This window comes from Phocoena sinus, chromosome 7 (assembly GCF_008692025.1).
Source record: "Phocoena sinus isolate mPhoSin1 chromosome 7, mPhoSin1.pri, whole genome shotgun sequence".
Taxonomy (NCBI): domain Eukaryota; kingdom Metazoa; phylum Chordata; class Mammalia; order Artiodactyla; family Phocoenidae; genus Phocoena; species Phocoena sinus.
The window spans coordinates 64,452,384-64,471,191 of record NC_045769.1 but is presented as its reverse complement, the minus strand read 5'-3'; the positions used below and the strand labels follow the sequence as shown (position 1 = coordinate 64,471,191).

The following is an 18,808-nucleotide window of genomic DNA, read 5'->3' as shown; positions in this document are numbered from 1 at the left end:
GAATGCAGTGTTTCAGAAGTTGTGGGAATTGGGAAGACGAGGGAGGGCTGGGGAGAAATCCAACAGGGAAGAGTAGAAGGCAACCATTGGAAGTGTTGATTTTGGCTTTTATACCAAGCTAATTTTTACCTTTTTAAAAAAACTTTTGCTGATCTCATGTCTTTTCACACCCCGCATTATACCTTATGATGAAGAGGCAGATAACCATGAAGCAGGAAGCTTTGTCGAGGGAACAAGTTCTGCACATTCTTCTGCTTATTGCCCATCAAACTTTATTTTTTTCCACTAGCTACATCCATAGCTCCACGATTACTGTTCACAGTGAAGACCCAAAGTTATTTAAAAAAATACTACACCTCTCTTTAAGAAGGTAGGGGCATAGGTAACATGTTTTAGAAAATTTTATGTTGCAAAGAACTGAGAATGCAAAAGTTTAGGAAAATTCCAGTTTCTAGATTTACATACTAGGAAAGGGTGTTTATTCTTCCTAACTTCGTCCCAGAGAGCCCAGTGAAACAGGATTTATATTGCATTTTCTGTGTGTATCTTTCCTGGTTTGGGCTTGCACGTATAGTTCTGCATTCTCCTGTTGGAATACATTTTTTTGTCTTTTACTTGAAATAGCACCCAGTGGGATATTATGTGTTACCATGTATGTAAACATCATTAGTCCCCCTTAAAAAAAATTCCTCCCTTGTCTACTGTTCTTTAACTCATTCATTATTATTAAAGAAGCCTCATCTAAGAATTACTCATGATCTGTTTTGTATATATGTATTTTTAATTTATTTGTTTTTATTTATTTATTTTTGGCTGCATTGGGCCTTTGTTGTTACGCATGGGCTTTCTCTAGTTGCGGCGAGCGGGGGCTACTCTTCATTGCGGTGCGCGGGCTTCTCACTGCGGTGGCTTCTTGTTGCGGAGCATGGGCTCTAGGTGCGCGGGCTTCAGTAGATGTGGCGCACGGGCTTAGTTGCTCCGCGGCATGTGGGATCTTCCCGGACCAGAGCTCGAACCCGTGTCCCCTGCATTGGCAGGCGGATTCTTAACCACTGCGCCACTGGGGAAGCCCCCGTTTTGTATATTTATCAGTTGCTTTTGGCCAACATTAAATTAATTTGGATCATACTTTCATATGTTATTATATTATTTGTATTTATAGAAAAAGTTAAATGTCACTACTAGAAAGGAACATGTATCGCACCTTATTTCTGGACCATTTAGTCTAAAACAACTGTAATGCTTTTCTTTTTAAAAAAGTTTTAGAGACATCATCATACTTTTGGGGCCCCATGCCCTCTACCTGCATTCCTCCCATGCCTCGTTCATACATCAAACACGGCCAGAAATGCAGCTAAGTCTTCCTGTTCTTCTTGACATAATCATTTGCTTACAATAAAAACGGTGTAGCTGATGCTTATAACCATTTCAGACTTTTCAGCTTGGCTGGGACATCGTGCTGTTTGACACCTTTCACGATTGTTTATGAGAAAGAAGCAAATAAGCATAGAGAATTTTAAGACGTCCTAAGGAATTGGGGCTGAACATAGCACACTTTGATCATAGAGACAAAAATGGTGACTTTTTGGACTAGGGTTCATCAAAAGCATACTTTCTGTGTGTATAATTAGACGGTTAGTAAACACTTTCTCATAGTAAAAATATAACATGACTTGTTAGTAAGAAGAATGTAAATTGTCATTTCAAAATCATGGTTTTTTGGTTTATGTATCTCACGCAGATTTATATTTGTCATTTGATAGTCTTTCTATCTGTTCAGTCTCATTAGAACTTGAGTATCAGGAGGTTTCAGTATTTTAAAAGGATTTTTTTTTTACTGTTACTGCTGCGAGATTAAAGGAGGAAAAAAAAAGTTAAATCTGCTTTAAAGTTACTGAGATATGAACGTTGACAATGTCTACCCATAAAATCCTATCAACACTTTATTGGGACAGTTGAGTAATGTTTAACTGATGACATTAAGAACATCTATAGAGAGAATAACTTGTCTTTTTTTTTTTTTTTAGATTTGTAGCCAAACCATGTGCCATAGCCCTCAACATTCAGGCCAATGGACCACAAATAGCCCAGCCAAATGCCATTCTGGAAAAGGTTTTTACTGCAATTACAAAGGTATGATTGTCCTTTTCTGGGATATGAATTGTCATGACCACTGTTCTCAATCTGAAATCATTCAGTTCCTTCTCTCTTGGGTTTGAGAACTAACACTTGACTAGCCTCGTGTGTGAAAGTGTCCTCTTGGAAAGCACACAGGCATCGTGACTAGACCAAAAAGCGTAGAAGCCAAATACACGTGGGTGTGTTTGAGACCTGATTGTTTACTCCCAAGGTGATGTGAGGAGCTTGTCTGTGAGGCACAGTCTAGATTAGATGGTGGTTGGTCTAATTCTGTGCCTCTTAATCTCACATGACATGAAGCAGTATGTATGTATAACAGTTGGATGGGACTTTGGGGAGAGCTGAGGAATATAATTAATGTATTGTGAGAAAAAGCGCCGGTTTGCTTATAACATTGTCCATATGTTCTAGCAGTTGTAATACACAGGCAGGTGAACAAAAGGGAATAATGGAAGGAGAGAAGAGCTGCAATATGAAGACATGAGGAGCAAGGGTCAGGAGAGTTATAAAGTACAGATTCATTGTAAAGAAAACGGGAGAGGAGATGATTGCTCTTGTGAGAGTTAAAGTCCAAACCAGGAGTGGGAAGAGGAGGCAGGGAGAAGACAGAGGGAAAGATCGCCATCCACTGTCAGCTGGTATTTCCTTAAGAACAAAAAGGGGAGGAAGACATAAGTCAGAAACCCTCAAGCTAAGGCCATAAAAAATTAAGCAAATCACAGCATCCAAAAAGCTGATTCTTACTCATATTTCTCTCGTCTTACTCTTTCGTGGACAAGAAAGAAGAAAAGGAGCATAACAGTCTATGACAAGTATTGTGTGTTTGTATATGAAATGGTTCCTTTTCCCACTTTCATTTTTCTGGGAGAATTACTCAGGCTTCTAAGATGTGATTTGGCCATGTTAAGCAAATTTTATTCCGTTTTTGGTATTTGTATTGCTAACATTTTGTATTGCTTCTCTCTTGTCTTAAAACTATTAATTCAAATATGTTTGTTTATTTTATGGTCTTCGTTTCTGCCAGGATTCTCTAGGGTTTCCCCCTCTATTCTTTTAAAAATGGTATTTTTCCTGGAAAAGTGGAAGAAAGCACCTGGTGTTCTTAACATCTCTGCTAGGAAGAAGAGTAGAATAAATGGAATTTTAGGAAAAAGAGTAGAATAAATGGAATTTTAGTTTTGTGGGATGATTTTATTTATTTTTTATTTTTTGGGGGGTTTTAACATCTTTTTTAAAAAATATCTTTATTGGAGTATAATTGCTTTACAATGGTGTGTTAGTTTCTGCTTTATAACAAAGTGAATCAGTTATACATATACGTATGTTTCCGTATCTCTTCCCTCTTGTGTCTCCCTCCCTCCCGCCCTCCCTATCCCACCCCTCTAGGTGGTCACAGAGCACCGAGCTGATCTCCCTGTGCTATGAGGCTGCTTCCCACTAGCTATCTATTTTACGTTTGGTAGTGTATATATGTCCATGCCACTGTCTCACTTTGTCTCAGCTTACCCTTCCCCCTCCCCATATCCTCAAGTCCATTCTCTAGTAGGTCTGTGTCTTTATTCCCGTCTTGCTCCTAGGTTCTTCATGACCTTTTTTTTTTTTTTCTTAGATTCCATATATATGTGTTAGTATACGGTATTTGTTTTTCTCTTTCTGACTTACTTCACTCTGTATGACAGACTCTAGGTCCATCCACCTCACTACAAATACCTCAATTTCGTTTCTTTTTATGGCTGAGTAATATTCCATTGTATATATGTGCCACATCTTCTTTATCCATTCATCTGTTGATGGACACTTAGGTTGCTTCCATGTCCTGGCTATTGTAAATAGACCTGCAATGAACATTGTGGTACATGACTCTTTTTGAATTATGGTTTTCTCAGGGTATATGCCCAGCAGTGGGATTGCTGGGTCGTATGGTAGTTCTATTTTTAGTTTTTTAAGGAACCTCCATACTGTTCTCCATAGTGGCTGTATCAATTTATGTCCCCACCAACAGTGCAAGAGGGTTCCGTTTTCTCCACACCCTCTACAGCATTTATTGTTTGTAGATTTTTTGACGATGGCCATTCTGACTGGTGTGAGATGATATCTCATTGTAGTTTTGATTTGCATTTCTCTAATGATTAGTGATGTTGAGCATCCTTTCATGTGTTTGTTGGCAGTCTGTATATCTTCTTTGGAGAAATGTCTATTTAGGTCTTCTGCCCATTTTTGGATTGGGTTGTTTGTTTTTTTGATATTGAGCTGCATGAGCTGCTTTTAAAGTTTGGAGATGAATCCTTTGTCTGTTGCTTCATTTGCAAATATTTTCTCCCATTCTGAGGGTTGTCTTTTGGTCTTGTTTATGGTTTCCTTTGCTGTGCAAAAGCTTTTAAGTTTCATTAGGTCCTATTTGTTTATTTTTGTTTTTATTTCCATTTCTCTAGGAGGTGGGTCAAAAAGGATCTTGCTGTGATTTATGTCATAGAGTGTTCTGCCTGTGTTTTCCTCTAAGAATTTGATAGTGTCTGGCCTTACATTTAGGTCTTTAATCCATTTTGAGTTTATTTTTGTGTATGGTGTTAGGGAGTGTTCTAATTTCATACTTTTACATGTACCTGTCCAGTTTTCCCAGCACCACTTATTGAAGAGGCTGTCTTTTCTCCACTGTATATTCTTGCCTCCTTTATCAAAGATAAGGTGACCATATGTGCGTGGGTTTATCTCTGGGTTTTCTATCCTGTTCCATTGATCTATATTTCTGTTTTTGTGCCAGTATCATACTGTCTTGATTACTGTAGCTTTGTAGTTTAGTCTGAAGTCAGGGAGCCTGATTCCTCCAGCTCCATTTTTCGTTCTCAAGATTGCTTTGGCTATTCGGGGTCTTTTGTGTTTCCATACAAATTGTGAACTTTTTTGTTCTAGTTCTGTGAAAAATGCCAGTGGTAGTTTGATAGGGATTGCATTGAATCTGTAGATTGCTTTGGATAGTAGAGTCATTTTCACAATGTTGATTCTTCCAATCCAAGAACATGGTATATCTCTCCATCTATTTGTATCATCTTTAATTTCTTTCATCAGTGTCTTATAATTTTCTGCATACATGTCTTTTTTCTCCTTAGGTAGGTTTATTCCTAGACGTGAGATGATTTTAGATTGCCAGTTTCTAACCTGAAGGGGCTCATATCCTATAGTGTGTAAAGGAAGAAAATGTTAAGAAGAAACTTGCATTTTTATTTAATATATCAGTTTACTGCAGCAAACACCTTTTTCCCCTCTAGAAGAGCTGATGTGTAGGGAGTTACAAGGTTCATTTTTTTTTAACGTGATGACAACATATTTGTATTTACCTTGTGAACTACTCTAAATGCATGAAAAATGAATTTTCTACCCAAATGTATACCTCCCTTTAGAAATCCTGCAGTGGACATTTTATTTCCCTTGCTTTATGTTTATTATGGTTACTGGGGAAATTTTCTCTATAAAGGTAATGAAAGGATTTTGCAGGCAGGTTGACTGCTCTGGAGGATATTTGCTTCTAGCTAATTTTAATGATCATATTCTCTTGGTTTCCAAGGTGATTCTTTTGGAAGTTTCTACACGATTAAAGCAGAAGCCTCAGGTTTTGAACATAAATGCAGCCAAAGTTGGAACTATTTTTCCTTGAATTCTTTGTAGTTCTCCAGTGTTAGTTGTGAGATGAAAAAGTAACAGATCAGCTGACCAGAATACAAGTAGCAGGATTTGGAGACTTTGAACAGTGTTCGTCCAGCATTCTGGCCTTGGCCATGGTTCCAGGTCTCCTTGGAGAAGGGCATGGTTATCATCTTTCAAGTGTGAAAACCCTTAAAATCTACTCCTTACGGGACTGGCTACATAAGTTTTGGAGGCCAGTGCAGAACTAAAATGCAGGGCCCCTTGTTCAGAAAGCACAAAAAGTGCCATTAAAGGCATAAAAATAGAAAGCTTTTTCCTTTCTTGCACAGTCTCTTTCTCTCTTGACCTGTCAAGATTTTTTTTTAATTTGGTATTTAATGCCATGCCCCCTTAGGCATACACAAGAGGCAAGGGCAGATCCTGACAGGTACCCAGGAACGCCACCCTGTGATTTAATGCACACACAGCTGACTAGCTGCTGCTAGTCGCCGGCAGCTAGTTGCTAGCTCCTGGGCTAACATGCCTGTGCTTCTCTGGGCAGGGTAGAAGTTGAGACAGGCCTCTCCCCTTTCCATGGGCCCACTGTCCCAACCGATGGTGGACAGGGGACCTCCCAGTGTATTGCAGTCTCTGCTCCAAGACACACTAGATACCTGGATTGGGGTAAGCAAGAGGCTAGTCCCCACTGAGTCATCCACCAAATGCACTGGGACACTGCCAGCCCAGGGTGCAGGTGGCATCCCTATACCCCACACTGAAACACCGTGGGGTGTGCATATCTAATCCCATCTCTTTCCGTGTTTGCACCCAGGGCAGCAGTAGTCACCAGGCAGGAGTGGGAGGGGGAAAGCTGGGGTCCCTGGGGAGCGGGGGACAGGGAAGTAAGTTACCCAGACTCATATGGGGGCAGTGCCGGGACTGTGTGTGAGCCAAGACTCTGAACCTCTGACACATGCTCCCCTATCCCAGTGGACTTCATAAGCAAAACACCATTCCCATAACAAAATTATCAAGAATTTCAAGATGGCAACCAGAGAACTTTAAACCCCACATGTGAGCCCTTCTGAATCCAGATCCCTTTGTGAGTTCACTGGTCATGCGCCCTGACTGAGCAGTTCTCATCTATGAAATCAGCTGATAAATTTGAACTCCTTCATATTCTCCAGCAGTCTTTTCTTTTGAGGTAACATCTGCTTGTCTTTCTCACTCTTTTTTTTCCCTCTGTAAATCTAAAATTTTATAAATATTTCAGAGAATGTACCTCTATTGCAAAATAGTTGAAAGCATTGGTTTTTGAGTCAGACCTGAGCAGTATATTGCAGTGATCCCCAACTTTTTTGGCACCAGGGACCGGTTTCATGGAAGACTGGGAGTGGTGGGGGATGGTTTTGGGATGATTCAAGCACATTACATTTATTGTGTACTTTATTTCTATTATTCTTACATTGTAATATATAATGAAATAATTATACAACTCACCATAATGCAGAATCAGTGGGAGCCCTGAGCTTATTTTCACTTGCCACTCACTGATAGGGTTTTGATATTAGTCTGCAAGCAATTGATTTATTATGGTCTCTGTGCAGTCAAACCTCTCTGCTAGTGACAATCTGTATTTGCAGCCGCTTCCCAGCGCTAGCATCACTGCCTCAGCTCCACCTCAGATCGCCAGGCATTAGATTCTCATAAGGAGCACGCCACCTAGATCCCTTGCATGTGCAGTTCACAGTAGGGTTCACGCTACTACGAGAATCTAATGCTGCCGCTGATCTGACAGGAGGAGGAGCTCAGGCGGTAATGCGAGTGACGGGGAGCGGCTGTAAATACAGATGAAGCTTCACTCGTGCCTGCTGCTCACCTCCTGCTGTGCGGCCCAGTTCCTAACAGGCCGTGGACTGGTACTGGTCCATGGCCCAGGGGTTGCAGACCCCTGGTATGTTGGAACATTGTCTCTGCTGCTTCCTAGTGTTGTGGCTGTGGGCTGTAAGTCGGTTAGTTAATGAGGGAGCATTTATTTGGGCCAGGTGCTCCCATTCTTTAATTTACATTAGGAGTGCCTGAGAGGTAAATGTAGATTGTTGCATCCTATTTCTAGAGATCCTGATTCAGTAGCCTTGTGATGGCCCCAGGAACCGGCGATTATGAGTTGTCAGACTTACTTAAATGAATGGAATGACTGTTTCTCTTTAGAGTGAATATTTTTGAGTTCACGTTTCTTAACTGGCTATATCCAGAGTTATCGGAATGAGATAGATATAAATCAATGAATCAGTGAGTTTATCTATTGATTTATATATCTATCTTTTGGCACATATTATATCTATAATCCCAACAGCCTCATTTTCTAATCAATCAAATCAGTTCTTGAGCCATTAAGGGAAAAACATATATGTCAGCTGTGAAACTAGGTTTCATGATCTAGAGAATTACGAGATTATCACATCATAATCTGCATTTGGTATATTATACTGTATTTTAAAAATTATATGCAGATTTCCTATAATTTGTTTTTCCTCATTCTCCTCTTATGCCTATTGCTTTTTATTTTTCTTTTCCATCCTTGTATGGGTTATGTTTATTAAAATTAACCTAGGTTTTTCTGGTATAAAAATGTCTATATAAGTCAGAATTATTCACTTTTTCCCTTGGAAATCTTAAGAAATGAAAAAAACTATGGAGAAAAATTATAAAACACAACACTAAAAATATACACACACAAAAAAAGAAGGAAAATCTCACAAACTTTAATTTTGGCAACCTAAGAGATATATATCTCTAGATTTCAAAATATATATAAAAGCTAAACAAAAACAGTTGAGGTTGGACAGAAGCCAAGTAGGAGGAAGGGATGAGCATGAAGTGTGGATGGAGGGCCCTGTGGGGGTAGATTTCAGGAAAGCCAGCAAAAATGACACCTCCTAATTGTGAGACCAAAGCTGTATCACTGTTTGCAACACTAGGTGCAGGAACTGGTGAGCAAGGCTGGCAGATGCTCTCCCAGACTCAGTTTAATTCAGGGAAGTGGAAGAAGTACACAGAAAACCTTGTGGATGGCACATTTTCCAGAGGCAGTGTACCTTGGAGGCAGCTAAACTACAAAAGCACCCTCCTTGGAGCTGGTCGAGACAATCCAACTCACTCAATGTTGGGTAATAAAGAAGAAACACACGGCATCAAAGACAAGAAAAAGAATTCGTAGCATCGCTTACTAACAAAAATTATCACTGGAAAAATGAGGCCACAGGGCAACTGAAAGTTGACATCAAATATTTTACCATAAATTTTAAAAAAAGCAATAACTCTGTAAGGAGGATCACAAAAAAAGAAATACAAGACCTAAAGAAAAAAGCAGTTGGTCAACAGGAAGAGATGCAATGTTAGCTGGTTGGTTCAGGAAGAAAGTACTAAAGCTATCACAGAAATGAAGAAAAATTGGAAAGAACACAGGAAACACTAGACACTGCAGAAATCTCAGTGGGGAACATGCGAGATAGAAATAATAAAGCTGAAATAAATGAAATGAAAAAGAGCTAAAAATAATTAGATATATAGACCAAGCAGAGCTAGCATATGTATAATTGGAATCTCTTAAGGAAAAGCAAAGTAGAGTAAGTATTGAGAGAGATATCAAGAAAAATTTCCTAAAATAAATGGAGATTTATATTAATATGTTAATAAAAATGTAGTAAAAGTTGACCTGAAAAGGTTTATGCAAAGACTTATATTATTAAAAATAGACTTGAAATATAAAGTAAATAATTCTTTGAGTAGCCAAGCAAAAAATGAAATCATTTCTCTAGGAAAATATCAGCATGGCTTTAGTCTTCTCTGTAGCAATATTCTATAGGACAACATTTCCAATATTTTCAAGGAAAATGGGAACTAAGAATTTTATATTTAGGTAAATTGTTTTTATAGTGTAAAGGCTAAAGACAAAAAGATTAGAACTTGCAAAAATTTGGAGGAGTTGTTCGCATGAGTCCTTTTTTGAAGAAACTATTATAATCATTAATTTTAGCTGACCAAGAGATTACTGGGAATGTTGGCAAGTTTTGAATACATTTAAACTGTAGAACTAAGGTAGAAAGAAATGTGATGATTAGGATGACAGAACAGAATGTAAGCATTATATGCTCTCACAATGTAGAAATGATACAGGTAACAATAACTGAGCAGGACAAGGGAAGGAAGGCTGGAGGTAGAATAAATTCACTAATTGCATAAGCTCTAGTAGCTGGGAGTCAAAGCTTAACTGTTTAAGCAGCCAAACTGAGTAATAGAGGTAGAAGCATATTTAATAGTACAAGAGTAAACTCTAAGAGAGATAAAATTATTGACTAATAGTAGGTGGGGAAGGAAGAGGAAATATGCTAGTTTTAAATATTGCTCATTTGGAATTTTTATTGACTGAAAATGAATAGAAGAGTATTATGAATGTATGGATAACCACTAGAATAAAAGTTACCCACAAAAAACAAAGGAAAATAAGCCATATTTGGTTTGTTAAAATTAAAAAGAAAATTAAATTATAAAAACAGAAAACATAATTAATGTGAGGTAAGTATAAACAGATTTATAAATTATATCAATGCATGTAAATGGGTTTAACTCATCTAATAAAAAAATAATTCAGAAAAAAAAAAAAAAAAAAATTCAGATTTGGGTCACATAGCTTATAAGACACCCCTTCAGATAAAGTAATAACAGATATTAAAAATAAGAGTATGAGTAAAGGTATACAGGCAAATATAAATAATAAAGAAAGTAGACCAAAAGGATGAAGTGAAATGAAGAATTGGCTTTTTATTGCCAAAGGATACAATTCATAATGAAGATAAAATGGTTATGAATATATATGCATTGAATACCAGCATATCCATATACTTATAAAAAAGAAAGAAGAAATTATTTAATAGTAAGAAATTTTAATTTACCTCTCAGTCATGACAGGTCAAAATATAAAGCAGAATATATAAAATATAAAACTATAGCAATTAATTCTAAGAAGCATAATTAATGAGGAAGATCTGACAGGTACATTTATTTTTTTTTAATTTAAAAAATTTTAAAAAAATAATTTCATTTATTTATTTTTGGCTATGTTGCTGCACGCAGGCTTTATCTAGTTGTGGTGAGCGGGGGCTTCTCTTCATTGTCGTGTGCAGGCTTCTTATTGCGGTGGCTTCTCTTGTTGCAGAGCACAGGCTCTAGGTACACGGGCTTCAGTAGTTGAGGTACACGGGCTCAGTAGTTGTGGCTGTGGGCTCTAGAGCGCAGGCTCAGTGTGGTGCACGGGCTTAGTTGCTCCATGGCATGTGGGATCTTCCCGGACCAGGGTTCCAACCCATGTCCCCTGCATAGACAGGCAGATTCTTAACCACTGCACCTGTCAGGGAAGCTCCTGACAGGTACATTTAGAACCCTGTATTCTGAATATAGAGACTATACTTTCTTTTCAAGTGCCTGTTAAATATTTTAAAAATTGAGCTTTTATTATATAAAAAATGGTAATACATTTTAAGAATAGGCACAGTTTACTAATATGAGAAATCAGAAAACAGAAAGACTCTTGCTTTCTTAATCAACTTTTGTGTAAAAATAAAATTTCAGAATATTTAGAAAACAGTGATGAAAGCACTACTATGCTATGGTACTATGCCAAGGTAGTGCTCAGATGAAAACCTATATATATAAGTTTAACCACTTATATAAATATATATATATTTAACCACTTACTTAAACCTTGGGAAAACAACAACAAAATAAATGAAGGCAAACAGAAGGAAGAAATTAATAAAGATAAACATAGAAATTGAGTTAGTAAAACTGTAGTATTGAAAATTAATCCAGAGGTAACTGTTTACTTTTTTTTTTAACAGAAAGTCAGCTAACCCAATCAAAAAACAAAGCACAAGTTAACAACATAGCAATAAACAACATAATCAACAATCACATAAATTGAGGAAAATAAAAAGGATATATTACTATTAACATGGCAAATAAAATATAAACACTTGGATAAAATGAAAATTATTCTAGGAAAATATAATTTACCAACTACATATGTGTGTTATCACAAGAAAATTCTAACACTCTTAAAGAGCAGATAATAAAATGCTATTTTAAACTATACCGAAGTATAGAAAATTAAGAAAATCATTGATTCTATTTTTATGTAATCTCAAAGTCTGATAAGTATCTCACTAAAAAATAAGACTAGAGACCAATTGTGATTATTAATATTGATGAAAAGTCCCAAATAAAAAAATCACAAACTGAACTTTGCAGCATATTAAAAGAATTAATCATCATCACCAAGTACGACTTATTCTAGGAATGCAAGGCCTTCCCTGTATTCAATATTAAAAACATCTGTTTTTGTAATTCACCATGTTAATTGACATAAAGAAAAAAAGTAGATGATCACCTCCATGGATTCTGAAATCTAACATCATTTTGATTAAAATAAAACAATCTAACTAGGGATAGGTGGTTTCATTTACATGATAAATATACTTGTATATCGGCTCCAAATCTGGCCTCTTAATGAGAAATACATTGTGATATTCCTACTAAAGTCTGGAACAGATAGGGATGCTTATAAACACTGTTATACATTGTGCTAAGTTTTACATTTCATTAACAAATAGATAAAAGGAAAATAAAGGCATAAAAATTAGAAAGGAGGAGGTAAAACTATGCTATGTGACAATTTAGTCATGCATTCGAGAGGTATTTATTAAGTCCCAACTATATTCTAGGTACTGGTGAAAAAAGATACAAAAAAGTTCCTTTGTTTACAGAGCTTACATTCTAGTAATATCCTATTACATGACTGTATACCTGGAAAATTAAGGGAATCAAGTGAAAAACTACCATAAACATTACAAAATGTTAGCACAAAATTAGTTACCATACACACATACAAAAAGCAGTTAGAAGATATAAGAAAATTTCTTAATTATAATAGAAACCAAAAAAGATGATATCCCTAGGAATCAGTGTAACAAGGATGTGCAAGGTATGTGAGGAAAATTTTCAAACATTATGAAGGACACAAAAGACAAATTCAGTTAAAGATATCAAGTCACCCTATGCTAGTATAAGAACTTGGTATAATCTCATTATAAATACCGACAGGTTTTCTTGTTTTCCCGTTTATTTTGAAACTAGACAAGCTAATTCTAAAGTTAATATAGAAAAATAAAGAAGGATTTCTGAGTAACCTGACCATATGTACTGGCACATGAATAATAGAACGGTGGGAGAATAGATTTGATTTCTCATGGAGAAAACATGAATGATGGTACTGGCCTATCTGGGTAGCCATTTGGAAAGAATTAAAATTAGATTCATACCTCCCACTGTATACCAGGATATATTCCAAATGTACTAAAGATTGAATGTAAGAATCAAAACTGTAAATGTATTAGAATCAAAGCTGTAAATGTAGGAGAATTTCTTGGATTTTCCGAGTAGGGAATGCTTTTCTACTTATGACCACAAATACAGAAGGTATAACAGAAAAGATTGATAAATTCAAACATGATTTAAAAAAACTTCTGCAAGTAAAAAACACAAGCAAAATGCACCGTAAGCTAATTCTAAAACTCAAGTGACACATTAGTACATACTATGCAGTTTATGGTACAGATATAGGTTTGATCACTCTAATAACTGAAGAACTTCTACAAATCAATAAACGAATTACTAGCAGATCAAGAAAAATATGGGCAGTAGATATGAAAAAACTGTTCTAAAGAGGAAATACAGATGGTTTTAAAACACAAGAAAATATCCTTCTTTCATAAGAAGAGGAAATCAAATTAAAGATATACTGAGATACTACTTTTTATATATCAGGCTAGAAAAAAATGGAAAAATCCAATAACATACTCTGTTGATGAGGCTTTGGGAAATGGGTACTCTTGCTTGTGAGAGTATGAATTGGTAAAATCATTGGTGACAGTAATTTTTCAATATCTAAAAAAATTGCAAATGCATGGACCCTTTCATCTCCAATGTTCACTTATAGGAACTTATCTCTCTCTATATGTGTATAAAATAACTCATGATAAGGTTATTTATTGCAGCATTGTTTGTAGTAGTAGAAGTTTGGAAGCTACCTAAGTGTGCATTAATAGTGGAGTGGATAAGTAAATCATGGCATATCCTTAATGGTTCTACAAAAGAAGGAGGACGTTCCCAATATTTTGATGTGGAAATGTTCCAAGATACATTGTAAAGTGAAAAAACCAAAGTCCAGAATAATAGAACCATTTGTGTGAAGGTGGTGGTGGGGAGACATAAGAATGCACATTCAAATTTGTTTATATTTGGTAAGATAACTTTGGAAAGAAATAGATTGAATAGCCTGTTACCTGGTAGGAAGGGGAGAGTAGGAACTGAGAGAACAGGAACAAAGTGGAAGGTGAAATTGGGGATAATTTTTATTTTGTGAACCATGTGAATGCTTTACCTATTGAATAGACTTAGAAAATGAATGAAAATTAAAAATGAATTCCTTTAAGAAAATGGTATAGCCAAGGTATAGTGTAGGCTGTGCATTTTCTCTCTTCCATATTTTTAATTGAGAGACACGGAAGGAGAGTGTAGACGGTGTCGTGACTTCTAAGAAAAACACCTCAAAGTACACGCCACACTGAAAGTTCGCAAATAACTTTTACAGACACAAGCTCAGCACATTTTATAACCTCGGTCATGAAATTAAGGCCATTTGCTGTGTTTCCTGTGTGTCTGACACTGAATTTCTTGAGAGGCTTTAAAAAGGAGTCACATGTGCATTCCGCCCTTATGACTCGACAACTGCTTGGCCTGCCTTCCCTACCCCATTTTTGGTTCTGTCCTCTGATTATTATCAACATCTCCTTAATTGTAAAGCAAAGGTAGAATAAATAAAGGAGTAGAACTAACTCCGTTTAGTTTTGTTGTACGGCAGGTCGCCCTCATGTAATTGTTGGCGGGATGCTTTCTAAGACACCGAAGAGAGAGGAGGGACAGAACTAACATGTACTGAGATTTACATACATTTTTACATTCCACCGTTTAGGTGGATAAATAGGCTTCTTTGGAACAGGTAAGGAAACTGAGGCTCAGAGAATTCATTGGAACAAGGAGTTGAACCTATGTCTGTCATCTCCTAATGTTATAGAAATGAGAGCGAGAGACAGAGTAATGTCATCATATGGCAGGCGTAAATATCGATAGTTTCTCTTTCTACTTTACCAAGCTTGCATCTTCAAGTAATGCGTAGTCATTGTAAAAAGTTTGATGGAGTTCTGGTCAAAAGACTGACCAAGAAAGGAATAGAAGAGAAATGTGTGAAGAACCAGGGAGACTGAAGAGAAAACATGCTTTGTAAGTGGAATTGATACCTTAGTCTAAGGTGAGGTATTTGGGGATTATTCCATGCTTTTTTTCTGTCCTGCGTTATCCTGATATGTGATAATGGGTACAGCATTTTTTCATTAGAAAGTGAAATATTTGAGTGATGTCTTTTTGCAAATTCACCTTCACCTAACTCCTTTCCTTGAAGGCTGGTGGAGCTAACTCGGCCAGCTGACTGTTCCATCGAACCTTTGTTGCTGTAAGAAGTACCAGCATTAGAGTGAGATTCATGTTTTTCAGTGTTGTTTCATGATGAGTCACTTCTCTTGTCCTAAGTGGTTGTTTACGTTCACGCTGCTGATGGAAGGCCTCGGTCCTCAGTGGTCAATATAGAAATCTCAGTAGCAGATAGAAAATACAGGAAAAACAAATATCTCCAATATAGACAAGGGCAGATCTGTTCATGGTGAAGATGAAAATGATTTTCCTGGTACCTTGTTTCATAGCATCCTGATGAAAAGAGATTGGAGGGCCTCTCCAAGCAGCTGGACTGGGATGTTCGCAGCATTCAACGCTGGTTCCGACAAAGACGCAACCAGGAGAAGCCAAGCACACTGAAGAGGTTCTGTGAGAGCATGTGAGTTGCTGTTTTTCTTTTTGAAAGAAAAACCTGCCTAACTTACTCATCCCATCCCTGAGGTGAAAAATAACAGCTCAGTGCAGGCTCCAGCAGCCCCCCAAAAGCATGCCATCTGGTGGAAGAAAGTAGCCCATGAAAAACTGGGGGGTAGTAGTTTGTTGGAATTTGCGATTTCCACTTTGGATGCAGTAAACAAGGTTTGCTTCCTAGTGGAGTTTCAACACAGCAGTCAGATTACAAGGGTCTACCGTGGCATTTTCAATCAGCCACCTTTAACATATGCCATTACTTTTATAGTTTGCATTTTAATAGAGGGGGATTAGTCAAGATGTTCTTTCCACTGATAAAAGCTGAGATACTAGAATATATTATCGGAGGGTCATGATGATGGCCTGTCTTTCTGGAGTTTTAAGAAATGGCTGTATTATATTCCTGGGTGAGTTTAATGAAGCATTGCTTGAAGTGGGGGATGGAATGAAAGTCTCTTCCATTTCTGAAATGTGAACTTCATGGTGTGTAAATTATAAGTCAATAAAGCTGTTATAAATAATAAAAGACCCACAGAGAACTCTTTGAGCACAGAGATATTTTGAAATAGTGACACTCAATACATATATCTGTAGGAAAGTTAGAGAAAGAAATATTGAAGCATCGAGTGCATCCCCAACGAAGGGAAGATTCTGCTTTGAGACTTGTTGCTCCGTTTGGTCTTCATCCTTTTAGATATGACTGTGCCTTTGTCTAATGGTTCTTTCCTTTGGGAACTTTCCCCTGACACCTGGTCACTTGAACAACAATGCTCTCAGTGTAGCTCTTTCCATTTGGGGTTAAAGTTGCATTTTCAGGTTTAGCTTTCAATTATTCTGAAAAAGTATTTTAGCAATTGCAATCTAAAGCCTAGAGGGGAACCTAATTTTATGGGAGAAACGAATGAGACGCAGAATAATATCATAAATCCTAGGGTTGGATAAGTATGGGGAGCGTAAACAGGGTCTTCAGGAGGTCAGAATATTTATAAAGCCTGGAAAAACAACCTAGCAGATAGAATCTGCATAAGCTCTTCCTATAATGAACTTAGGGGCAGTTAATGGAAGAAGGATTTATGCATCTGGGTTCCTGATCAAAAGCCGGAATTGTTTCCTGGCCTGGTTGTGCCACATATGCAAAGGGCCTGGGCTCCAACGCTGAGCTGCAGGTCTGAGCAGACGAAGTAGCATCTAAGCACATGCCCGTGCGCTGAAACTCATGTGCCATCTTCCCCTCCTCTAACTAACTTCTTTGGTAACTCAGTGCTCTCCCTTCGCGTACTGTACTGAGTTGACACCAGTTTCTAGGCCAGTATGCATAGGAGTCGGTCACCTGGATCTTGTTAAAATTCAGATTCTGATTCAGTTGGTCTGATATAGCAGCTGAAATTGCATTTTTAACAAGTTCCCAGGTGATGCCACTGGTCCATTGACCACACTTTGAATAGCAAGGCTTGACACTGTACTGGTGTATGTGTCTTCTCCCTGAATTTAGCTGGTCTTTATCTGCATACCACAATCACCAGGATGGTCATAGTTAATACTTAGTTAAAACTATTTCTAATGATAGCTGGAGGCATGGTGATGTGAAGGCACAGTGCGGGTGGACGGTGTATAAAGTATCGATTGCGATTTTTTCCCTCAAGAAGCTTTGTATGAGATGTGACAGAATATCTGCATATGTGTAGATATTTTAGTTCTTAAATTCCATGATAGATTTAAAAAACTAAACGTATATGTGTGCTGTACGGCTGGTATGGACAGGCAGTAGAGATTAAAGGAGAAAGATCAGCTGTGTGCTAGGGCACACAGCAGGGTTCCTGGGACTAGAACTTGAGTCCATACCGGTGACCTTGACCTCTCTGTTTCAGAAGACTATGTTGATGAACTTTGTTTTTTTGGTTAATAAATTTATTTATTTATTTATTTTTGGCTGTGTTGGGTCTTTGTTGCTGGGCACGGGCTTTCTCTAGCTGTGGCGAGCGGGGGCTACTCTTTGTTGCGGTGGGCGGGCTTCTCGCTGCCGTGGCTTCTCTTGTTGTGGAGCACGGGCTCTAGGCACGCGGGCTTCAATAGTTGTGGCTCACGGGCTCTAGAGTGCAGGCTCAGTAGTTGTGGCACACGGGCTTAGTTCCTCTGCAGCATGTGGGATCTTCCCGGACCAGGGCTTGAACCTGTGTTCCCTGCATTGGCAGGCAGATTCTTAACCACTGCACCACCGGGGGAGCCCCATGAACTTTGTTTTGAAACTCTTTTCCTCCTTGGCTTCTGAGTTGCCACTAGGTTTTACTCTTGCCTTTCTTTGTTTGCATGGTTTATTCTACATTTTCCCTGGGTCTTTAATGGGCTACTTCTCCAGCTTAACCCTTTGTTTTCCTCATCCTATCTTCCACCCTCTCTGTAGAAGTTCTCTCCTCTCACCAACTTCCAAAGCCATGTGTCCAGTGCAGAGGTTTCTTTTGAGCCATCATTCTGCTGTCTCCCCCAGGCAACTCTGATTTGCTTCTACTCCTGACTTCCCTTTTTCTCCTATTTTTATGCCTCTATTCTGTTACAGCTGGAAACTCAACCCAATTAGCCACTGACTTCCATTAGTTCTTTGTAAAGCCAACTGCTATGGCCCCGATCCTAATTGCTCTCCCAGGTCTCTTCTTTATCTCATACTCATAGATATTTTATTTGCTACAAAAAAAAATTATTTTCCTAAAATACTACTGTCTCCATGATCTGTTGCTTTAAAACTTAATGATTTGGGGCTTCCCTGGTGGCGCAGTGATTAAGAATCTGCCTGCCAATGCAGGGGACACAGGTTCGTTCCCTGCTCCGGGAAGATCCCACGTGCCGTGGAGCAACTAAGCCCACAACTAGTGCACCACAACTACTGAGCCTGTGCTCTAGAGCCCGTGAGCCACAACTACTGAGCCCGTGTGCCACAACTACTGAAGCCCATGCGCCTAGAGCCTGTGCTCCTCAACAAGAGAAGCCACCACAGGGAGAAGCCCGTGCACCGCAA

At 38.0% G+C, this 18,808-nt stretch overlaps 1 protein-coding gene across 3 annotated transcripts in view; it reads left to right on the top strand.

Annotated features, from left to right (window-relative positions):
- The window catches only part of CERS6 (ceramide synthase 6), a 328,740-nt gene that overhangs the window by 86,115 nt on the left and 223,817 nt on the right, over positions 1-18,808 (top strand). For all 3 annotated transcript variants that reach the window (XM_032636504.1, XM_032636505.1, XM_032636506.1), the window contains exons 2-3: positions 2,028-2,133; positions 15,636-15,766. In XM_032636504.1, coding sequence (XP_032492395.1) covers positions 2,028-2,133; positions 15,636-15,766 — 237 coding nt within the window. The remainder of the gene's footprint in view (positions 1-2,027; positions 2,134-15,635; positions 15,767-18,808) is intronic.